Here is a 21,544-nt window from a genome sequence, read left to right as displayed (position 1 = left end):
CGAAACATGTGTATCGCGCGCAATAGACTTTGCGGCAACAAAGTAGATATTTTTACGTGTACTTGTCCGTGTGAAAACAAAGTGCGCGGCCGCGCCGCATTGAAAATGTATGTGCGCAACTCGGTGCTGTAGCAGCCCGTTGGACAAGTCCGTGGTCTCTTTGAAGCGTGAACGCGGCCCGCGACGGGCTATCGGAAATATACATATATTTCCACACAGTAGATTTTATCGACGCAAAGGTGCATTACTGGCTCCGACGACAGGATAATTCTATTAGCTAGCGGAATAAGGGTTCTCGCATCTTTCGCCGAGACTACCTTTGAGATTCCCCTCGCTTTTAAGGCTAGCTGTTTATCCTATCTGCGAATATTTCTCGCTCGCTGAGCCTCCTGAAAGAAACTTTTACGTCGCGCTAGCTTACATAATCGCGTACGTTCCTCTCTGTGTCATAAAACGACCGTTTCTTTCCCCGTCTTGACAGGTTTCCTTCTTTGCACGGCCTCACCACCCGCGACGCGCGCTTCTACTTGTCCGCTATTGGGAAATTGGATCGCACCGTCCCGACGCCGACGCCCCGACGTTCCAACAGTTTCTACGATTCTTTCACAGAGCGAAACTTTTGACCAGACCCGAGGACGATCATTTTGCAAATGTTCACCCCGTGATTAAATTGGTAAATTTTTTGTCTTATTGTATAGAATCTCGTCGAATCGACGCGGAAGCGTCTCAAAACAACAAAAGTATTCTTTTCCCATGAGCAGTTTGTTTTCACGGAAGAAAAGACGTTTTATGCGCGCTCGAAGCCTTACAGCAGGCATATCGTGTATACATCCGTTTGATCGATACCTAAGTGGCAAGAGCGACGCATGATTTACCAACGCAAAAGCTGAACATTTCTCGGTCCAACGCCGCCGCCGCGCAAGACACGGACAATGAGAGATGCACGAATTCGGTGGACGATAGAAACCCATTATTCGGAACCGTTTGTCGTGTAATTAGGAAATGGTGCCTTTGTCCAGAGTTCTTTCAAGTCGTAGGCATTGTCATAGTTGTTCCGTAGTTACAATGTGAATCTGGGTATATATCGTAGTCTTGGTTACGAACGCTACGATGTATCCACATCGAATGAAATTGTGCTTTTATATTTAGTCCACGTTGTCATTGATACATATGTATATACCTGGAAGATTGTCAAGTAGCTTTAATAAACCGTGTAAATACTTTGGAAAACAAGGCTGATTGGCCGAGATTCAAAAAGAATTATTTAGTTCACGGACAATAAACGAATCATGGAAAGTTTGTGTAAACATTGGGATTTCATAAGCACAAATTATCTGATCGTTTTACGCTGGCTGGACATAAACGTGTAAATGCATACGTGATCGGAATACGATACCGCAACAGGCTATAAATTAACGTCGACCGGTTTTAGACCGCTTCCAGCACACTCCCGATTACAGTGGCCCACCACTGGGATCCATTTTGCAAATCCTCGTTACGTATTTCTCATTTCTCTTACAACTTTTTATGCTGGTAGGTAGGCATCGCCATAAATCTACCAACTTATTATCATCGGAAAGATATGATAGGTGTAGTTTACGATCGAGTATATCGGAATGATAATTATGTTTAAGTTGAAAGTTAACTAAACCAAGTACTTTAGCTTGGTGATATTTTTCGAAAGGAAACAAAGGGTTTCTGCGAGCAGCATTTAACATTCATCCACCAAATTTCATGTGTAAATATTAAAAACCTCGTTTTCATCGTCTTGATCGTTTGTAACGAATGTTACAAATTTTTTTTTAGCGAGACCAGACGAGGTGTAACCGATATTAATAGCGACGGTGGTCGCTAGTAAATATTACTTTGCCTAATGACGCACCATTTTCACATCGAAAGCAGACTAATTTTCATATCTCGTCGCAAACCTATCAGCACCGACGCATGAATGCATTTCTATTAAGGCAAACGCTTTATCGTCATCTTCCACGAGTAGGTAGTTTTCCGACCGCGACGTCGGAACGACGGACGCCGATGCCAACGCCTCCGTTGTTGTTTTCTCGCTAAAAAGATGAGAAACCATTCCAATAAATCAGGACGAGAAGAAAAAAAAAGTATTTCTTCGCGAATAAAAAGAACGAGTAACGAAAAGCAAGCATGTTTGGTCGCATACATTTACCGGCGTTGTTTATACAGTTGCGTCAAGGTTTTTATGCCAAGTATCAGCTTTTGCCTTTTTTCGCTTTCTCGCTTTTTCGCTTTTTCGCTTTTTCGCTTTTTCGTTTAAATAAATGTCACCTCTTTACCAATTAATGTGACTCGTGACAGGTGTTAACGAACGCTGACCGAGGGGAAATTTGTCAACGATGGATTAAAATTAATACCATTGATTATTTATTTTCGTTCCGTTTTTATCTTTTAAAAACAACTTGACATCCTATCAAATTTAATCGATACGTTTAAGCGAAATGTGAAACGTACGTATGTACGTAAAATTTGAAATTAAAATGAACAACCAGAGTATCGAATCAGTTTCAATTTTGCTATTGTTTTCGAAGGTATCAGTGATGGAAAATGTTTGGTAATTATCTGAATTGAATCTCAATCGTCCATTATCGTTACGAAATTGTTTCCGATGACACGATTCTTTAATTATCGTATGCGGAAATTGAAAAATTCCGATCGATTAATTTTTTCGTTGTAAAATTGGGATCTTTGGTGCATCATCGTAATTCGTTAAAGCGTTGTGGTTATTCAGTTCCAAATTCCTCTCTCGAGATTATATATCGTTCGCGTGCAATGTACGAGTATAATATGTATATCCAAGTCGATGATCGATCGTTTCACGCTATTAATTCGCCGACGATTTACGCATTTTGCACTTTGAAACATCTGTCCAACTCGAATGAAATTCCTTCGCGCGGAATGATTGACCGAATCGATTATTATTTAACTATTATATTTCACTCTACGTAATTTTCGTTATTTCACATTAGCGTTATGTAATTCAAGTACATGACATTACGCGTTCAAATCATACAAACTTAATTAAGCAATTATTTTTCAGATTTAAAGTAACGCTATTAAATGTATTAATTGCACAAGTTGTTGTGATTTTTATTCTTCCGAAGGCATTTTCGGTACCGAGGGTAGCGCTTTATGCTTTCGTCGTATTCCAGCTACTTGGATAGCGTACCTCGAATTCCAATGAAAGAAAAACACAAGATCAGACTTGACAATCGATCGTCACGTCGCGTGTCGTCCGTGACATGGAACGATCGTTAAGATCGCGTCGTCGCGCCATATCTTCCGCTATAAATATTCGTATCGTGAATTGGCGATTAGATCGAACGTCGATCGACAATGTTTTCAATAATATAATATGTAGAAACAAAATCTGACAACGAGTCAATAACTTTAACGAGAACGTAAGAAGCGATCGTGACTTTGTAGTCTGAAATCAATTTCTTTATCTCGCTTTCTCTCAGTGTGAACAAATAAATGACCATTATGAAAACGTTGACAGTTTGTTGGATACACAGCTTGCAGTCAGTGTCTTTGTTTATTCGCTAACGATACAGCCCATTCGAGTGTTTACAACCGAGACGCTAGTGTATCGTGATACTTTTGTTCGAATTAATTTTGTTGCTAGCAAACGGACAAAAGATTATCGGAAGAGATCGAAATGTCATTATGTATTTACTTTTGACGAAGCATTCGAGGGTACTGGTCGAGCTAGTCTCCCACGCTCTAAATATTCTTACCAGGTGGTTGAAACTGGTTGGAGAAGGGTTGTTACTCTATCGAAGCTGAAAACTCTGGAAACTAGCGAGCCGTCCAATGCCAAATTTTCTTGGCACGTTTCATTCGACAATTATTCCATCGATTCCGTCAACGTCGGGTTCAGGTTTAGAGTTTCTTTGAGTTGAAGCAAATTACAGGCTCTTGTTACTTGGCCTTTTGCGCGTGTTTCATCTTTTTTTCTCATTCTACTTCTCGGCGCTGTACAGCCGGTCCGGCCCGGCCGCGGCACCAAGATAATCCGTTTAGAACTCGTTTCGTATTCGCAGCGATCCCGCTCGGAATGACGGCCAACTACGTTCCATTATTCATTCTGTACCATATCGTTCAATCGGTACGCCCGGCCCGCGGGTAACGGTGTCGGTGCGGTGGTCTGAAACATTTTTCCACGTTATAGTATTTCTTTCATGTTCCATTGCTTTTCGACAGTGCAGAACCAAAGAAATGACAGAAAAATCACAGAATTCCTCGTTTATCATTCGTGACGTTTTTCGAGAGAATCTGGAAGCTAGGAAAACGAAATCTCTCAGAAACTTTCGGTATCAAGGCAAATCTTACGCAAAGATATTTCGAGCCCGTACCGTGAATAGCTGTAGCTTTCTACAGAAAATTAAACACATCCGCGTGAAATGTAGTCGAGAAAGAATCCTCTCGAAATTGATCGTTGAAATTAGTTAAAGCTACGTATGTTGTATAGTACCTTGGCATATAAACATAATTCGTACAAATACAAGTACATTGTACAGCGCAAAGCAATTAAATGGAAATCAGGTGGCAGCTTAATCGCGGTCGATATTGATTTAATTGGTATATTTGTATCGCACTATTCGCTGGTATCGTGCAATAAATGCTCTGCAGCAAACACGAATAGATATCGATCGATGGAAATTAATGTGGAAAATGACGCGTTACACCGAACGTTGCCGTTAACGTACTTAAACGTCCCTAAAAGACGGATATTCTGAGTAATCGAGGTTTATTCGGCAACTAATTCTATCGTTTACGTACTTTAACGTGTATACTTTCGACGTGAAATAGTAGAGAGGGAATATGGTTCGGTGTGTGGATAAATCAACGAGATTATCGACGCTGTCTTTCGGCGGAATCGAATGATTTTAAGTAATTGGAACTTGCCTGCAATAAGATCGAAAGCTCTTCGACGCGAAAGCTTTTCGATTGCAAAAGCAAAGGTCGTACAATCGCGAAATCCAATATCTTGTGTATTTTTGGAACTGTTGAAGCCATTATAGCGACGAATACGGTATATCTGTGGCATTTGTTACTCTTTGTAGCAAAATCCGAGTGACTCTGTTGTTGTTCGCTGAAAGGTGAATTTAATGCTTTCGTCGATTAAAAGTTTGATATTCTGGATATATCAGTCGATTTAAGAGCTACGGAACTCGGAGGTTGCAAGTTGCAACAAGCCTTGGACACCGTACACTCTGGACAAAATATGAAAAACGGAAAAGTTAAGCGACGCATTCGGGATGCTAAAGAACCGAGAACTTGTCAGCTAAAAGTGGCGCACAAGTCACATTACGTTGTAAGCTAAAACTTTGATCTAAAAGTGGCGTACAAGTGACGTTTGCATTGTAAACTGAATCCCCAGCACTGTCTTTAGCAACTCCGCGTGTCCGAGTTGGCACTGGTTTTTAAGTTAAAGAGTCGATCGTAGTCCGTCTCTGGGGGCTCGTCTGGGGTGAACCGACGGCGACCTCTCGAAAGGAAACGTCGACGTCGGGGACTCGCGACCAAGTGCGATGTGCAGTCAACGATCGACGCCGGAACCCGTTCCGTTCCGTTCCAATTAATAGTTGGCCCGATCGGGAAAAACCGATGGAATCGATGCTCCTCGTCTCTACGACTGACGTTCCCATCCTGCAGCTTCGGATGCCAGAGGATTTCGGTTTCTACGCAAGATTCCCTAATAATTAGGATGCCGGGAATTCCATTTCTGTCGTTGGGATGATCGGAATTTGTATGCGGTGCTGAACACGATCCATCGAATGCGTTCGATTCGCTAGCAACAAACTGAAAGCCAAGAATTATTGACCGTTGGATTCTACGATCGTACAACCAATAGTAGAAATTGCTTTTGCAGGGAATGCGACTGATTTACTCAGCTATGTAACATTGATTGTGTTTTATAAAAATAACCATAGGACGATTTTAAAGAAACCATCCGGAAGCTTGCAGCCCTACCTTTCGAATGCTACGAAATGCTATAATTTCTGTAGGGTGTCTTGTTGAAGCAGTGACACCGCTTTGGCTCATGTTCAATCATTTAAAATTATTCAAGGGACCATTTCTTTCTATCTACTTTTTCTTCCTAAAGCTATGACTTTTATTCGCAGAGTTGCGTTGCGATTTAACATAAAATCTGATGTCCATCGATCGTGTTAAAGTTTCGAAATCCAGATCGGGAATGTTCATGAGCAGAAGGTTGTTTCATGGTCGATGGTAATCATCGAAGATCTTATTCTCTTGCAAACAGTTGTTGGTCTCTTTCCCGAGGGACCTTTCCGAACCGAAAAATAAAACAGCAAGAAGCCGGAAAGAGCTCTGTGCAGCGCAAAGTGACGCCGCGCGCGACGCGCGACGGGAGCGAAGGGAAGGAAACAGTAATTAAGCCGACACTGCAACACTTAATCGTCGGCGTCGTGGCCAAGAGAACAAATACAAGAAAGCGACTTTGAGCTAGTGTTTGACAAGTCGCGCGGTGAACCTCTCTCTTCCGATTAGAGACATCGTTGGCCTCGGACAAAGGATCTTTTCTCTTGTTCGACCGTGAGGTCTCACGAGTCGATTATTACTTTTACTTGGCGAATCTCTGTTTAATTAATATTCGTTGGCACAGAAATGGCAATGTCATAATGCTGTCTCGTGATTTGATACAGACGTGCGATCTCTCCGCAATGGAAACCTCATTTCGTGTTCCCGCGGGGAATTGTTGCATCTCGGCTTAATAAATATCACGACGGCGACGCGACGTCTTCGAAAGCATCACAGCTATTCAACATTTTTCCCTATCCAAGATAAATCGTTGGGAGAAACAATTTTTCTGAAACATGGAAAATCTGTAGTGTATCGTCAAAGTTTGAATATCATTTTCTCAGTGATTACGTGTTTGTACGTGCTTACCGTGGAACGACAACAAGTTTTAGATAGGATTTGATACATTGATTTTTTCTTTTCAAACGTCTGCCCTAGACTAACTCGGATCATCCGTACTTATCGTTGCTCAATGAAACGAAATCCTCGCGTTGTTGTGTTACGTCGCAAGTCCGGAGTCTGTAAGGCTCGCTGTAATCAACGCACTTTGTCCCCCGTCGTAATTTTGTTAGACCGCACGCGAAGCTTCGTTACGATAAAGCTCGAGGAGGTTGCCGGAAAGGTGGAAAGGGTTCTCGTTCGGTCGAGAACAGTGATCCTTTTCTTCGAGACGGGCCAACGGGAAGCTCTCTCGTGTTTCGTCGATAAATTTTCTTCGTTAACGTGCCGGTAATTACAAGGTAAACACTCTCCGGTCCAGGGTTGTCCTCTATTTTCATTAAGCAAGGAGGCTGTTGTAATTTTCGCAACGCGATGGCTTTGATCGAGGTAAACGAACGACACCTGATCTCGTTCGTTAACGGAAGATTGCCTTACAAGCTACGATTCCAGACGAAACAAATTATTCGATTAGGTATACTATACGAAACGTCGCATTATTACGATTAACGAGTTGTCCGTTAACCCTAGAAAGGGTGTCGCGAGTTAGCAAAAAAAGGCGTCTTTTCGCTCAAACTCAACGATGACTGAAATTTCGAGTCGATACATCGCGAATAAATTGTCTACCCTAGACTGACAGGATTCATTCTACATATACAGATATGTATATGCAGATATGACGCGTTTACCCATCTCAACGTTCCGCGGGGAAACCTTGTATCCCTGGTCGTGTACTACCTTTGCCAACTCTGTATATTTTCGTTATTGGAAAACAAACAGCCCCTGTGTACGCGATGTTTCAACGAACATGCGAAAACAAGAGGGTTGGGACGTCAAGTTTCATCGTGCAGTGCAAACCGTCGATGATGCACGGGTGCACGTTTACTATTATTATTAATAAACGCGCGATTTGCCCTGAGCGAACCACACAACGATCGCCTTCAGGTCGTGGTGTGAGAGGGAAAGGGTCAAAGAAAGACCTTAGGCTGTGCAATTAATGCGTATCGTGTCGTACAACGATGCAGCTACACACGCGACCCCCTTATTATATTATAATTAATAAGCGAGCGCTTGTTGCGCCTCGACAGGAGTCAAAGCGACCGTCTCGTCGTCGATCGATTATCGATTATTCCACTGGTGCAGCATTACAGCGTGTAGAGTAGCGATATATAATATTTTGAACAAAAATTACACGAGTATCGAGAAATCGATTAAAAGATCCCTATTAGGAAGACTATCGTTATCGTTAACGCGAATACGATGCAGACCCTGAATAGCCCGAATTATTACTCGACGACCTATTTGCATCGCGTATAGGAGCCATTGGATGCCACGGTCGATCAGATTTTTCTAGATGACTTGTACTTTCGGTTAAGTATAGTTGACGTTATATTCCGACGTGTACGATCCTCTGACTGTGAAATTGAACATACAAAATCAAGGACGCCTCGTCGTTCCCCCTTTTTCCGAAGCATACCGAATATTCTCGCACCTCGTTGCGAATACCAATTCAACTTTGATTAAATTCTTTTAAAGTCGCGACGTACGGTTAAACTATGTACATTTCATTTGCGACCCCGTTAACTGAAAGAAAAACAGTCGGAAAAAACGTACCGTATCGTACAGTAAAAACAATGATGGTTACGTAGAATTTTGAATCGCGTAACGAACTACATACATACATGTTTATGGTTGCTGGTTTCCATCCGAATGTAATCTTACACGTATCGCGATCAACGTTAAACTTGCTCGCAGTACGGCACACTTATGTATGTTCACGGTCAGGATTGACGTTTCATCATTGGCAAAAAAATGCTGCGAGCAAACAAGAAGGAGCTGGTCGCCGAACAAAAACCGCGATTCTTTCATTAGGGAACATCCGACACAGTTTCTGGCACAGTTTCCGACACCGTGATTGAACAAACACACACGCGCGCGCGCGCGCCAGATGTGACGTTATCACAATCACTCGAGCCAAGGTGTCTAACAATTGTCATTCGCCATAACGAGACCTCTAGAAGTGTAGAGTTTGTCGATAATCGCTATGAATTTCACGGATTACTCGCTCGATGTGTCTTCCATAGTCTCCCCTGCTACGTCATCGAGCAATGCCACTTTTCCGGACAATAGCCCACCGTTCGATACAGAGAAAGGACTTCGAGGCGATGACGAGACACGAAACTTGTTGATACTCCGATATGTGTCTTTTTCTTGAATAAGACGCACCAGTGGACGGCAATCAACGTTTCAGCCCAGTCACACAGTTGGTCACTCGTATGGACCTTTGAACAAACGAAACAAGTTGATTAATAATCGATTGATAGAGGACGGATACTCGTACAACCAACTAACTTAACTTAAAGTAACAAACGCGTACTCTAACGCGACTATTATTAATTAGACAGAGAAATAAATGTGACGGAGGTGCGATGGCGATAATCCATATCGATCGAATTTGACGATGTAACGTGTAATTAATCTGACTGGAAGTGGGGAAGAACAACAACTGTGAAAGTGGAAAGATTTTCACGTTTCGCATAGCACTGATACTATTGAAAAAACATTATTCGTGTAAGCGCATGCGAGTCTCACGAGTAGGAAGATTTCCCTTGATCTGTGTTTGACAGACGATGGGAATTTGAGTAAATTTCCAAAATTGTATACGATCGTTATACGCCGCCATCGTTTATCTCGTAAAGAGTCAAGGGAATTCCGACACTCGAGTGGATCGAATTTGGCCAATAATAATTGGGGCTCGTTTGAAAAATTACGAAACGAAAATGCAAACGAAACTGGGTTGTCAGTGGTTGCAAGTTTCGTTGGTATTTTACTTCCGTCTGGAAACATGTAGCGAGTGAAGGCGTCGCGTTTCCCGTGCGTAGCCTCTATCCTCGGATGAGAGAAGATGCGGCAGCGATTTCGTTTCCGCGAGTACAGATCGAGAATGTCCCTTTCGTAGTCGTCGCGGAGGGTCCGATAACCGAGGAGCAGAAAAGGAAGGAAGCGGAGCGACAGAGTGGACGGCAGTGATTCTTGCGGATTCGGTGAAAGCCGAACGAGCCAAGAAGTCAGTGATGCGTGATCGATGGGTCTGCGAGGAGGACGCCCGTGCCGAGGCCGAGGTGGTGTCGTTTTGGTGACGTGAAGCGTGACACGGTCGAAGATGAGCAGCCTTCAGGTACCGGAGCTCAGGCTTCCGGCCGGCGACGGAAATGGTGGAACCACCAAGGGCACCGTACCTTTGTTGCTCGTTCCGCAGAGCAACGTGCCCAGGAGGAGGCACTCCTGGATCTGCGGGTGAGTTTCTTTGCCCTTTCTACACCCAATCAACGCCTGATTCAAGTTCTATCTACAAACCTCTGGGTTTACTTAGGTAGCTATGTGGTAGCTTGCCGCGAGCCACCCAACAATATTTTCAAAAGGACAAAAACACGATTACATTTACTATATATGCATCAAATTTGTTCTTTTCATGGTTAATATCCGTTTTCGTTGTAGACAAACTTGATATCTCGATCCTGCGTGAGAGTCGGCAGAAATTAAAGATACATTAAATGTACATAGATTCGCGTGCTTGTAAGGGAAATATTGTATCAGGGTTGGAAAGTTGATCAGAATTCTTTGAATCGGCACACATTAATAATCCTCGAGAAACGTTCGGATGACCGGAGGTCCCTGAACCTGCGTTTCTCGATTTTCTCAAAAATCAATCTGTCTCGAATATCGTCAGATTTCAACAGCCCTACTGCAATCATAAGCGGGGTTCTGCTGCACCTGTTGAGGTAAACGGTTCAGAGGAAATTGGATTCGGTCCGATAGAATTTTTGTCCGTGTTCGATGGGCAGATGTTATCGACCAGACGAATCGAATGGCAATTGCCAAAAGATTTGTATCCAGGTTTAAGGGTTGATCTTTCCATGCAGTCAAGTTGTTTTTGCGTGTCGATAAATTCGTGAAAAATGTCGAAAGTTTCATTGAAATACATATGTTATTAAAATACCGGTGTCCTGTGAACAACGAAAGTGTTTACTTCGCGTTAAAATCGCTGTAATGGTTGGGCGAAATGTGTAAAAATGGTAAACGGTAAAAGGAAAAAAGAAAATAGATTCAATGCAACTGCCCCGGAGTAAATTTCCGTCGATTTGTTTGACCACCTCTCGTCCGATTCAGTTCACCGTTCCAATTTCGAAATTTAATTAAACCTTGGAAAGATTTATCAGCACGCGACCGAAACCGTGATTCTGAGAATAATTCTGAAATGGAATAAATTCCGTGGTCGACCGTTGCATCGAAGACAGCTTCCGAACTTGTCCATTGAACCGATAAAAATTCGTTTCCTTTCATCTTTGATCCAATTCCCTTCGTCGGCAACTCGATTCGGCACTCGAATAATATTTATCGATTCATAGGATACACATATAGGAGTTTCTATTCGAAATATATCGGACACTATTTTATTCGGATAACGATACGAAATTAATTTTAAAGAAGGAAAAAGTTGTTCGCGTCGGAGCTTAAACGGTATCGTTTCAGTGATCTCGTGGAAATTTTATTTTCGTGCTACAGCATCTGCGAAACTTGATAAGATTTTTTGTCGCGTCGGCATCGTAGCGCCTTCTCGTTCAATTTTTCCGCCTCTAAGCTGGAAAGGTAAGGGAGTCTTTTAAGGCGATTAGAGATCCTGAAGCATAAAGATTACGGTCTCTTGGTATATGTAACGATTCGCTTACAAGTAATGCAATCTCGTCTTCCGTACCAAATAACTTTAGTACAAATATTTTTTTATAGCTTCGTTCCCTCGTGATGTACGTAACCATGACGCTTTAAACGAAATACCCTGCGAGTGGAAAATTCATCACTCCCTTACTTATATTCGATATTTCGCTTTTTAATTACAATAAATACATTTCCCATCGGCCGACGCACTCGTCTATTCTAATCACAACCTACTCGTTCTTTCCAAAGCCGCTACGTTCGCCAGAGTCAGGGGATTAAAGTCGACAGTGGTCGATTATTCGAACGCACTTCCGCCGCCACGCCGCGCCGCGCCGCGCGCCGGAGCCGCAATCGTGATTTGCAAGCTTATTATTCACGATGAACATTTGTAATGGTGATTATCAGTTTATAGCCTATAGAGATTCGTGCTTAATGGAACCTGACGAATTTCTTCCATTACGAATTTCGTGTAAAAAGTAGAAAAAACGATGAATAATCGATTAAACTTTTATTACGTTTCTGATTAATAAACAGTCTTGTTATTTGTTCCTACTTTCAACGTAGAAATATATTGTTCGTTAAAAATTATGAATTATTTCGATGCTCTCATTACCCAGAAAATATTTCTTTGTTTTGTCGAAAAATGATGAAACAAACCAACGACTCGTTAATTAATCGTTGACTCGTTTCGTCTGGATCGGTATCGGTGCAAGTAGATCCAGGCGAGAATCGAGGATGGACAGCGTGGTTCCGATGAGCGTGACCAGAATGTTTAAGTGACGTCGCAAAAAGATGTTCGCGTCACCTTAGAACGGTCGTACGAGGCGCGTGTAAATACGTGTTTGCCACAATTGGCTATTAATATACCAGGCACGTGTCAACGGTGCTTTCTGGAGTCTAGAACCTCGTCCATGTTGCAAACAACAAACGCTCGATGGTAAGACTAGGATAAGAACGCCAGTCAAAGTCCCGTGGGTGGTCCTGGACCAGATATCACAAAAATATATCCTAGTTATACTTTCGACTAACGAATAATAATCAAATATTACATACGCGACGTTACAGCCTGAATTATTACAGAAAATTACAATGTATTTCACGATGGTCGCGAAACGTTGCGAATTAAAATATATGCCCATTTCTGCTCGACGATTGGAACGCATAATTAAATTATAATTACCTTTTATTATTCTGTATCAAGTGACGGTATAATTAATTTGCTTGCTCCAGCTCAGTTTGTTGTATCGTAGATGCAACGTAGAATACAACTCGTGTCTACAGCAGTTCGTCCCACTTTCGAAGATAAATTAATTACCAGTTTGAATTGCATTAAAATAGACAATTACATCTTGCGCTACTACTATATAATAAACGGTAAAGTTTCTTCCGCGTTCTTTATTGAATTTCGAAAGGGTAGCAAAGTTTACGAATCTTGACCATGTTCTCGGTTCTTTTGGTATTTTTATCTTTTACGAACAAGGAGATTAATCTCAAACTCATCGTACGTTTGATTCATCGACGTCAACGTTAATGGAATTATCTGAAAATCTATCGTACTTTGCGTTGCCACGTCAAACTCTGGTCACGGATTAATGGACGAGGTCGATACGCGAGGGAACAATGGCAGTTATTAACGAGTCTTCATTCTCGACGAACATTCAAGCCATTTCATTGTATTGCCGGACATAATCTCTTGCGAGAAATAAGTATGTAACAGAGAGTATGTAACTAGAGGCAAAACGTTGACTGGCGTATTCTTGTTAGCGTCTACTCGATACAATTCGACCGTTGCCGTACACCTATTTTCGAAGGCCAATCCGAATGTAAAACTTTGAATGTCTAGATTATAATGAACGGATCTAGGTTAGGTTAGTCGCACAGCTTTCAGGGATTCTGCTATCAGAATCGAGGCGAGATCTAGTTAAGCATTTCTCGTGAACTTGTCGAGCGTCAAAGTGTGTTCCGTTTCTCCTTGGAGGACAATCGAAGACATCCAACAGACGTACATAGACGGTGCGGAGTGGCGCTATGGCGAGAATGGAAGTCGAGAGAGACTTGGAACACCCTCGAACGATGGTAAATAGGAGGATATACTTGTCCCCAATCCTTCCTCTTAAACGAAGACAGAGAACTCGTTCCGGAAGATCTGTTTCGTTTCGGTTCGATTAACCGTCTCGTGTCTTCGCATCCAGAGAAACGGCATTCCAGCTGAAGCGTCGTTTGTTATCTCGTCTGCTGGACGAGACGTTTATTCGCCACTCTCGGCTACCAACGGACGGAAAAATACGTTGAAAGTACTGTTGAATTTGTCACGGAGACGTGCGGTCGACTTCCGTGTCGGGAACAGCGGGTGGCGATCGTTCTGAACACGTTCGTTAAACACGACTGTTCTGTCCTGTTCATCCGCGCTTTTTATTTAAGCGTAGCAAATTTTCGACGTTTCACTAGCGAATACAAGATTACAAGCTTAAGATTTTTACTACCGACTCGGGCTTGGTGAAAGTGTTGGCGAGTGCGGTAATGATAATATAAACGACGCCGACGGTGGGAAGACGCGAATATTTTCTCAGCTAGCACAACTCGAGCGAAAGCTTAGGAACTGAGCGTCCATAAGCCGCCGCGACACCGGACGCATCCGGAAATATCGATTTCATGATGGTCTAATACCGCATTTTTCACCTCTACTTTCCTCTTCGATTTATTCTACGTTGCAAACGCGTCTCAGAAATCAGAGCACCTTTTCGTTCGAGGGCCTTGGCCATAAAATGAAATGCTTCGCCTTGAGCAAATTTTTCACGAAAATTAGTATATGTTGGAATCAAAACCAGAACCAAATCAGAGTCGAGCAAAAAAATGGCTTCGACTTGGATGGTACGATGAAATTCTTTTCTTTTTTCATCAACGCGAGTTATTGTATAATACCAACAACTATATTTAACACGACGTATCTTGATCTGTTACAGGTGAGTCCACATGTAGTTGAACGCATCGCGGAGTCGGCCTCGTTACGCGAGTAGAGTGCTACAATTCGTATTTTTCGTTTTTAATATCTCAGCGGTTTTACGCTCTCTGACAGCTACACGAATTTGCAAGAGACACGAAGCACTTCTTTCTTCAAATGAAAAAGCATCGGGCCACTTTTCGCGTTAACGCTTGCATACAGAATGCAAGAAACTAGGCGTCTAAAACCATCATTTTTTAATGTCTATTTCGCGTAAAAGTTGTACTCTCGTTAAAAGTTTGCTTACCGTTTGTGTAATTCGTTAAACAATCTTCTTGCCGTGTAATCGAAAGCAAGTTGTCACGATAAAAGAGACACCCGGTGTACGCGATTCCTCTTTGGGTTATCGATGCCGCATTCCAAAGGTGAAGAGCACCGAGTGATGTTTTATTAACTTGTTATTTATAGTCTTTCGTGGCTCGTTCCGTTCCGTTCTCCTCTTTCAGGTCTTCCCCTCCTCGTCCGAATCGCGATCGCGTTCGTATCCCGTTTTCTCGTATGATACGAACGAGTTCTGCCACGGGATCGCATTCCATTCAATGTTATTCGCCAACTACCAACGTAGTTGGTATCGACATAACGAATAGCATCCCGATAATGCGAATTCCGGACCGTCAAGCGAGAAATCGAGGGAATTTTCGTGGCCTGTTACGCTCAAATTTCGTTCCATCTTCTACCTCCCCGATTCGCGATGGTTGTATTTTACTGCGTCAATTGTCAAGTCATTTGTCGATCCTGTATTGTCGACACTTGAAATTTTTGTACGTGACACGTCGATCTGTAGGTATTACGAGAGACGTGGGTGCCTATGAGAAAGGTTAAGCTTGTCTCCCGGTACGGTATCTCGTGAACAACTCGACCCATTCTATACACTTTTGGTAAGACGTTGGGCTTTGGATTGAAAAGAACCGACGCGACGGTGACGCTCGATTAATAAAGCTTAACCGCAGATTAAGAAACAGACGCATTTAATTCCGGGGATGAACGTCTTCTCAGCGAACACGTGTCTCGTTAGTCGAGGATTCTTCCAACGACCCACGTAACTCCAGTGACAAGTTCGCATGGCCCAGGGTTTCCTTGGGTTTTGCAACCGACGAAACTGGGCTGTCGCCTATTGGCGAACGTGCAACCCTGTGCACCGGAGGTAGGCAACGGTTCGTATCGATCCCTCAGGACCACGAACCTCTCCCCGATAGCCTTGCATCCAGTTTTCGTTCGTAAGGTGGCTGCATTTCGGATGGTTGTTCGGTGTGTCCCTCTCGACCAGAAGTACTCCTTTTTAGGAGGTTCGAAGACCTCTCTTAAACTGCCAGGACTAAATCAGCAGAATCACATCGGACTTATTATTGTCCGATTATTGGAATATTTAGTATATATTTTTTACAAATTTCTACCACAAACAGTAATTTTATATCTCGTGCGATTTAAAAAAAAAAAAAAAATCGTGGCGCTGCTAGCTTAATATTAAGTAGATTGGGAGTAGATTATCTTCCTCTCGAATACAAATCCACCAAGAGGACGGCAACCGACCTTTCCGTCCAGTTACACAGTTGGTCACTTGACTTATCACACGAAAGAATAGCGAGCAAAGTGGAGAATAAAGTTACGAGTTCGATATAGACCTACGAACAAACAAAAAAATTGTACAAACGACACGGTGCACAGCGTGTAATTTTACGCCGTATGCTTAACGAAACCGAGCTGTGCTCGTGTCTATTGGCATAATATCGCGGCTATCAACACGCGTCTGGTGATATCTTGGCGCCTGCGCCTGCGTCGTGAACGTTCGTCTCTGTAACAACGATTGCAGCTCGGTGCACCAGCCAGCGGGCGTCGATACCTTCCTGCTATCGTCGCCGTCGTTTTTCGAATTTCCAATTAATACGTTAAATGTTAATACTTTGAATCGCGAAAGCAAGTTTCAAACTCTCGATATAATACATTCAACAACTTGTATCAGAGCTAAGCAAACGAAACGAACGCTTTATCGGTTAACGAATACTGGTGACACGAGCCGTAACGTGTTTGCAGTTTATCGCAACTAAACGCTCTAACTACATACTCGTATACATATGTACGAGTATATGTTAGTCAGTTAGCGACTCGCGAAAACCTTAATTCTTTGCATTACCACAAAGAATACGGCTATTTCTTCCAAACAGCTATTTGCGTTAATTACTAAACATCTAAATTGCCGAGAAATCATTCTTTATCGAAAAGTAAAACAGATATCAGCGAAAGTCTAATTGAAAAGTTTAATCTAGTTGTGCCGAAGAAACGATTTACAAGTAATTTCAAAGAAAAATTAGGTCGTTTTCGATGACTCGTCGGCTCAATCGTTTAAGCGCTCTAATTTACCAACGTCCGTTACTCGTTGTTTGCACAAATGTAACTCGTTTCTTCTGACGCGTAATTAGACGCCGCCGCCATTCGGCGAACGACGGAACCGTAGCTGATTAATCGAGCGAGACGTAATCTTTCGTGCGTGAAATCGTTCGGATGCGGATTTTGCGAAGTTCTTTAGAGCCCAGAAATAATTTACCCACGAGTCGGATGATTTCGTAAACAGAGTCGCTTAACGTGTCGGCGGCACCGGCGGCGCGGCGGCGTCGTTGTATAAAGCGTACCAATAATTGGGTAACGATCTATTTTTTCCCTGGAAATTTTCAACTTATTTTTCACAGAGGGTTGAAATGGAAACTATTTTCATGACACGTTGCGTCTGTCTGTAGCCTTTAGCGTAACAGAGTCAGAGTACGGTCCCTAATTCGCTATAGCTCGAAATCTTTGGCTATCAGGGTTCGTGGTACACGCACGATCGTTTCTCCAGCGATCGAAAAACGTTGTGTTATGTTGAATCGACGGAAGCGTCGCGTCGCGTCGCGTCGCGTCGGCCGGTACTCGTTATCGCTGATCTACGCCAACGTATTACGAGTTTCGTCGGAAAAAATGGTTAGCAATCCGTGTTATTGTTACGTGATCGTTCTCGCATGCTTGATATTTGTACTATAAAGCGGTAAATCGTTGTACGTTAGTTTTACATCAGTGGTCGTTTATTATTCGAATCAAATTTTCTCGACATTAGCATCGACGTAGACGTTCCGTTTCGAGATTTCCTCGTTGGGTTGAATAAAAAAATGCAAGTTTTACGCTCGAATGCTAGTGTCGGAGATAGTCGAGTGAGAAAGGGAGAGAGGGCGGTTAGTTATTCGCGTAGGCGCAAAGGGGGTTGGGACCAGGACGCGTTTCGGGGGCGGTCGATATCACCGGTCGTCAAAGCGCCACCGCGCATTGGTATACAATCAAATTTTAACCAGTTACAGTTGTATTTTGATTTCCAATCGATAGGCGCGGTCCACGACGCGAAACGTTGATTTAATCTCATCTGAAAACTAGCCTGAATCGTGTCGAAGGTAACGTAGGTATAGGTACCTATGAAATGTTTCAACCACGCCGACGATTTATACGTTTCTAATGGAGAAATAGCAGGATTACGCCGATGAGTGCATCTAGTTGTTGCCTGATACCAATATATTGTTGAATCTCCCTTTGGACAAAAATAATCGCAAAGTAGTAAAATTCTGAGGTGAACGGAATGGCAGCATCTCGGAAACTTGTTTGGTTCTGGTTCGATGGGTCGTGCTTCGACGATCGTTAGCGGTGGGTATCCTTTATTCAAGAACAGACAGCTAGTAACCTTGAGCGATATCGCGAAGCAGGAAATACTAGGCCGTTTCTAGGCCTGGGTCAAGTTGCACCCATTAACTTGCTCGCGAACAGGGCACACCCGCGAGCTTTCGCGGTTTTGCTGCACCTCCTACGGCGAGACGAAACGAGAACTTGACCTATAAAAGCTGAACGATGAACCTTGGTCAACGAGTCGCGTTGCACGCGATTCAGGTGAGAATCGAGGAACGTGGAGGTAATTGGTACAATAACACTCTAAAGAATTTCCAAGTAATATATCGCAATAATATTTAGACGTTTATGTACAATTAGCGGAGGCAAAAATATTGTGTTTGTTCTTTTCGAATAGTCCCAACGGAATACATGGCGTCGCGTCGCGTCGCGTCGGCGTTGGTTGATTCGTCTCGCAACCCGCGCGAGCGAAGCACTCGAAGCACCGGATATTGCCCAATTATCAGAGATTTAATCGGTAGGTAATCTTCGCGCCAGGAAAATAAAAAGTAATAGCTCTTGTCAAGTCGGAGTCGATCGATGAATCGTCAAGCCCGATTCGCGTCATATGAATAATTAGTTTTCTCGTGATGAAAAATTGGAGCTAAAGAAGAAACTACCGGCGAGTAACCACCGTTAATGGCGCTTGATTGTGAAATTGTCGGCGAGGGCGATGCAATTTTCAGTCTGAATTAGCTATGTCGCGAGAAACGTGTTTATGGAAAATATATTAATGGCACGCCTACTCGTTACCGAGTATGCTTTGCGTGGAAATAGAGAGTTTCTGTTGTAGTTTGGTTCCGTGATGTTGTCGAAAGCTTGTCGATACGTGGAAATAGATTGGATATTAATTTGTAAATCGACTCGCCTGGTCGCTCGACCTTGCATATTTTTTCATTCTACGATCAACAGCTTTTCGAAATGCCTAAAAACGGATAACCGCTCGTTTTTATAAAGTTAGAACTTTCCAGCATTCAAATACCTAGTTGTAGCAACTTGAAATCTCCCTAATCGCTTAACTGTCAGCTTCGACCTAGTTGGTCTGGTGAAAACTTTAAAGCATCAATCTGTCTTTCAGCTTATATGTATGTAGGTGTACATACATGTATATCGACATACATAAATTTCGAATGTCTCGATAACCCGATACCTTGAATGCTTGGAATACTTAAACACGTTTAAAATACCTGCTAATACCTAAATATCTAACGAGTCAACATTGATCTGTAAAAAAATCGGTACGGTATCTTGAAACATCCAAGTATCGGTTTCCATCAAGTTGGAGTTTCTCCAAATGATCAGTGTGTGGCTCCCACCGACTTTGGCAGTGGCAAAACACTGTCAATCGTCTAAAAATGACGATTAAAATACTAATATCGGGTACAACGGATTACCTTTACTTATTTCTCCTGTATACAGGGTGTCCCAAAAATGTTGCAAGTCCTTGAAAAGGGTGGTTCAGGGGGTGATTTGAAACAACATTTTCCTTAGCGAAATTGTTGTCCGAGGCTTCGTTGAAGAGATATTAACGGAAAACACTGACCAATCAGAGCGCGCGTAGACCGTTGGAGCGGCCGCGATAGCGATGGCTACGCGCTAGGTAGCCGCTCTCGTACGCGAACAAGTGACTCGACGTGCATCGAAGGATATTGACGCGGCCGCTCCAACGGTATCCGCGCGCTCTGATTGGTCGGGATTTCTTTATTAATATCTACTTAACGAAACCCCATCCGACATTTTTGCAAAGGAAAAAGTTGTTTCAAATCACCTCCCGAATCACCTCTTTCAAGGACCTCCAACATTTTTGGGACACCCTGTATGCATATGCATATACATATACATATACATATACATAGTAACATAGTACAAACTTGGCCTTTCCTAGACTAGCACACGTTATACTTGATCGTTTTTCGTGTAAGGCTATTGGATCTGTGCCCAACCACTTTCAATCACCTCTTACCACAGCCAAAGGACACTGTTGATATTTTTCAAGCCTCTTTCACGGACAATCTTTCCCAGTCAGCCGCGAACACACGGCTTTCGTGTTCGTATCCTAAGGCTGCTTCTACAAGAGCTAATTTTCGTATCGATCGAATTTTTCGTAAAATATTGGAAGAAACGATTGTTAAACCGCGATAGTTTTTTTTAAAATCCATGTATTTCTGCTTCTGCTTCGGCTCGTTAAACGACCAAAGCGTTGTCTAGAAAGCTTTGCAAGATGAATTCGTTGCAACGACGGCGACGGTAGACTTTTATAGGGATGCTTTTCAACCAAGTAACGCATAGCCTTCGTTTCCCTGTCCTTTGTTCGTGACTCACGTGAAACGAATTCCCCTTGAAGTTCATGGAAAACATTTCGTATAATTCGAAATTCATTTACGCGTATTTAATAACTTTGAGGACAAAGGTAACGACGTTAAGCGTTAAACCTCTGATTTAGAAGTGGAATTGCAAGTCCTTTGAGAGAATTACTGCAGTTTTATCAATATCAGCCAGACTTCTTAATCAAATTATAAAACTAGCCAGGAGTTGCTTTCAACGGCATCTTACACCGACTAAAACTTGTAATTCTTCTCGAGAAACTTTAGCGTTGCGACAAAAGTTAGCTTTTCGCGTCAAACCGCCTTTCGCGCTAAGAGGCTGTCGGTTGTTACCGCCAACTACATATACCTAAAATAGAAACGAGAACGCGTCGATCGAGCAACAATCATTTGCTTGTTTTATTATAAAAGGACCAATTATAAATATATTCATAAATATTTATATAAAGATATAACATATAGCGTTCGAAAGTTGGTGTAATGTTCGTGTGCGGTGTTTCCTTGTCGACATTTTAGTTACCTCTCAAGCAGTAGTATGCTACCGTGCCGTGTCAGATAGTTCACTCCTAATCTACCGGTGGCGCTACGATGCGATGTCGGACGATTACCGACTTTAGCCACTTGATAAAGGGAGCAGTCGTTTTTAATTTTTTCAAATTTAAACACTCGACCACTAATTCGTTTGTTTTATTCGAATATACGGTCGTTGTATCTTCCGTATATTATTCTACCAATTAAAATTTGTTAACGTAAAATCAATAATGTTCTTTTACACCATTGAAACGGTATAATTTTGAAAAACGCGTGTTAATTT

General features: G+C 42.6%; 1 protein-coding gene across 3 annotated transcripts in view; it reads left to right on the top strand.

The window, feature by feature from the left end:
- The window catches only part of LOC128892853 (cAMP-specific 3',5'-cyclic phosphodiesterase), a 179,014-nt gene that overhangs the window by 44,852 nt on the left and 112,618 nt on the right, over positions 1-21,544 (top strand). Inside the window, exon 2 of one of the 3 annotated variants that reach the window (XM_054153448.1) lies at positions 9,971-10,308. The exons of the other annotated variants lie outside the window; for them this stretch is intronic. Coding sequence (XP_054009423.1) covers positions 10,175-10,308 — 134 coding nt within the window. The 5' untranslated portion in view covers positions 9,971-10,174. The remainder of the gene's footprint in view (positions 1-9,970; positions 10,309-21,544) is intronic. 3 annotated transcript variants of the gene reach the window in all.

The sequence above is a fragment of the Hylaeus anthracinus genome, unplaced genomic scaffold (assembly GCF_026225885.1).
Source record: "Hylaeus anthracinus isolate JK02 unplaced genomic scaffold, UHH_iyHylAnth1.0_haploid 2, whole genome shotgun sequence".
NCBI classification, from domain to species: domain Eukaryota; kingdom Metazoa; phylum Arthropoda; class Insecta; order Hymenoptera; family Colletidae; genus Hylaeus; species Hylaeus anthracinus.
Note: the sequence above shows the minus strand (reverse complement) of the source record. Positions and strands in the feature narration are given on the sequence as shown.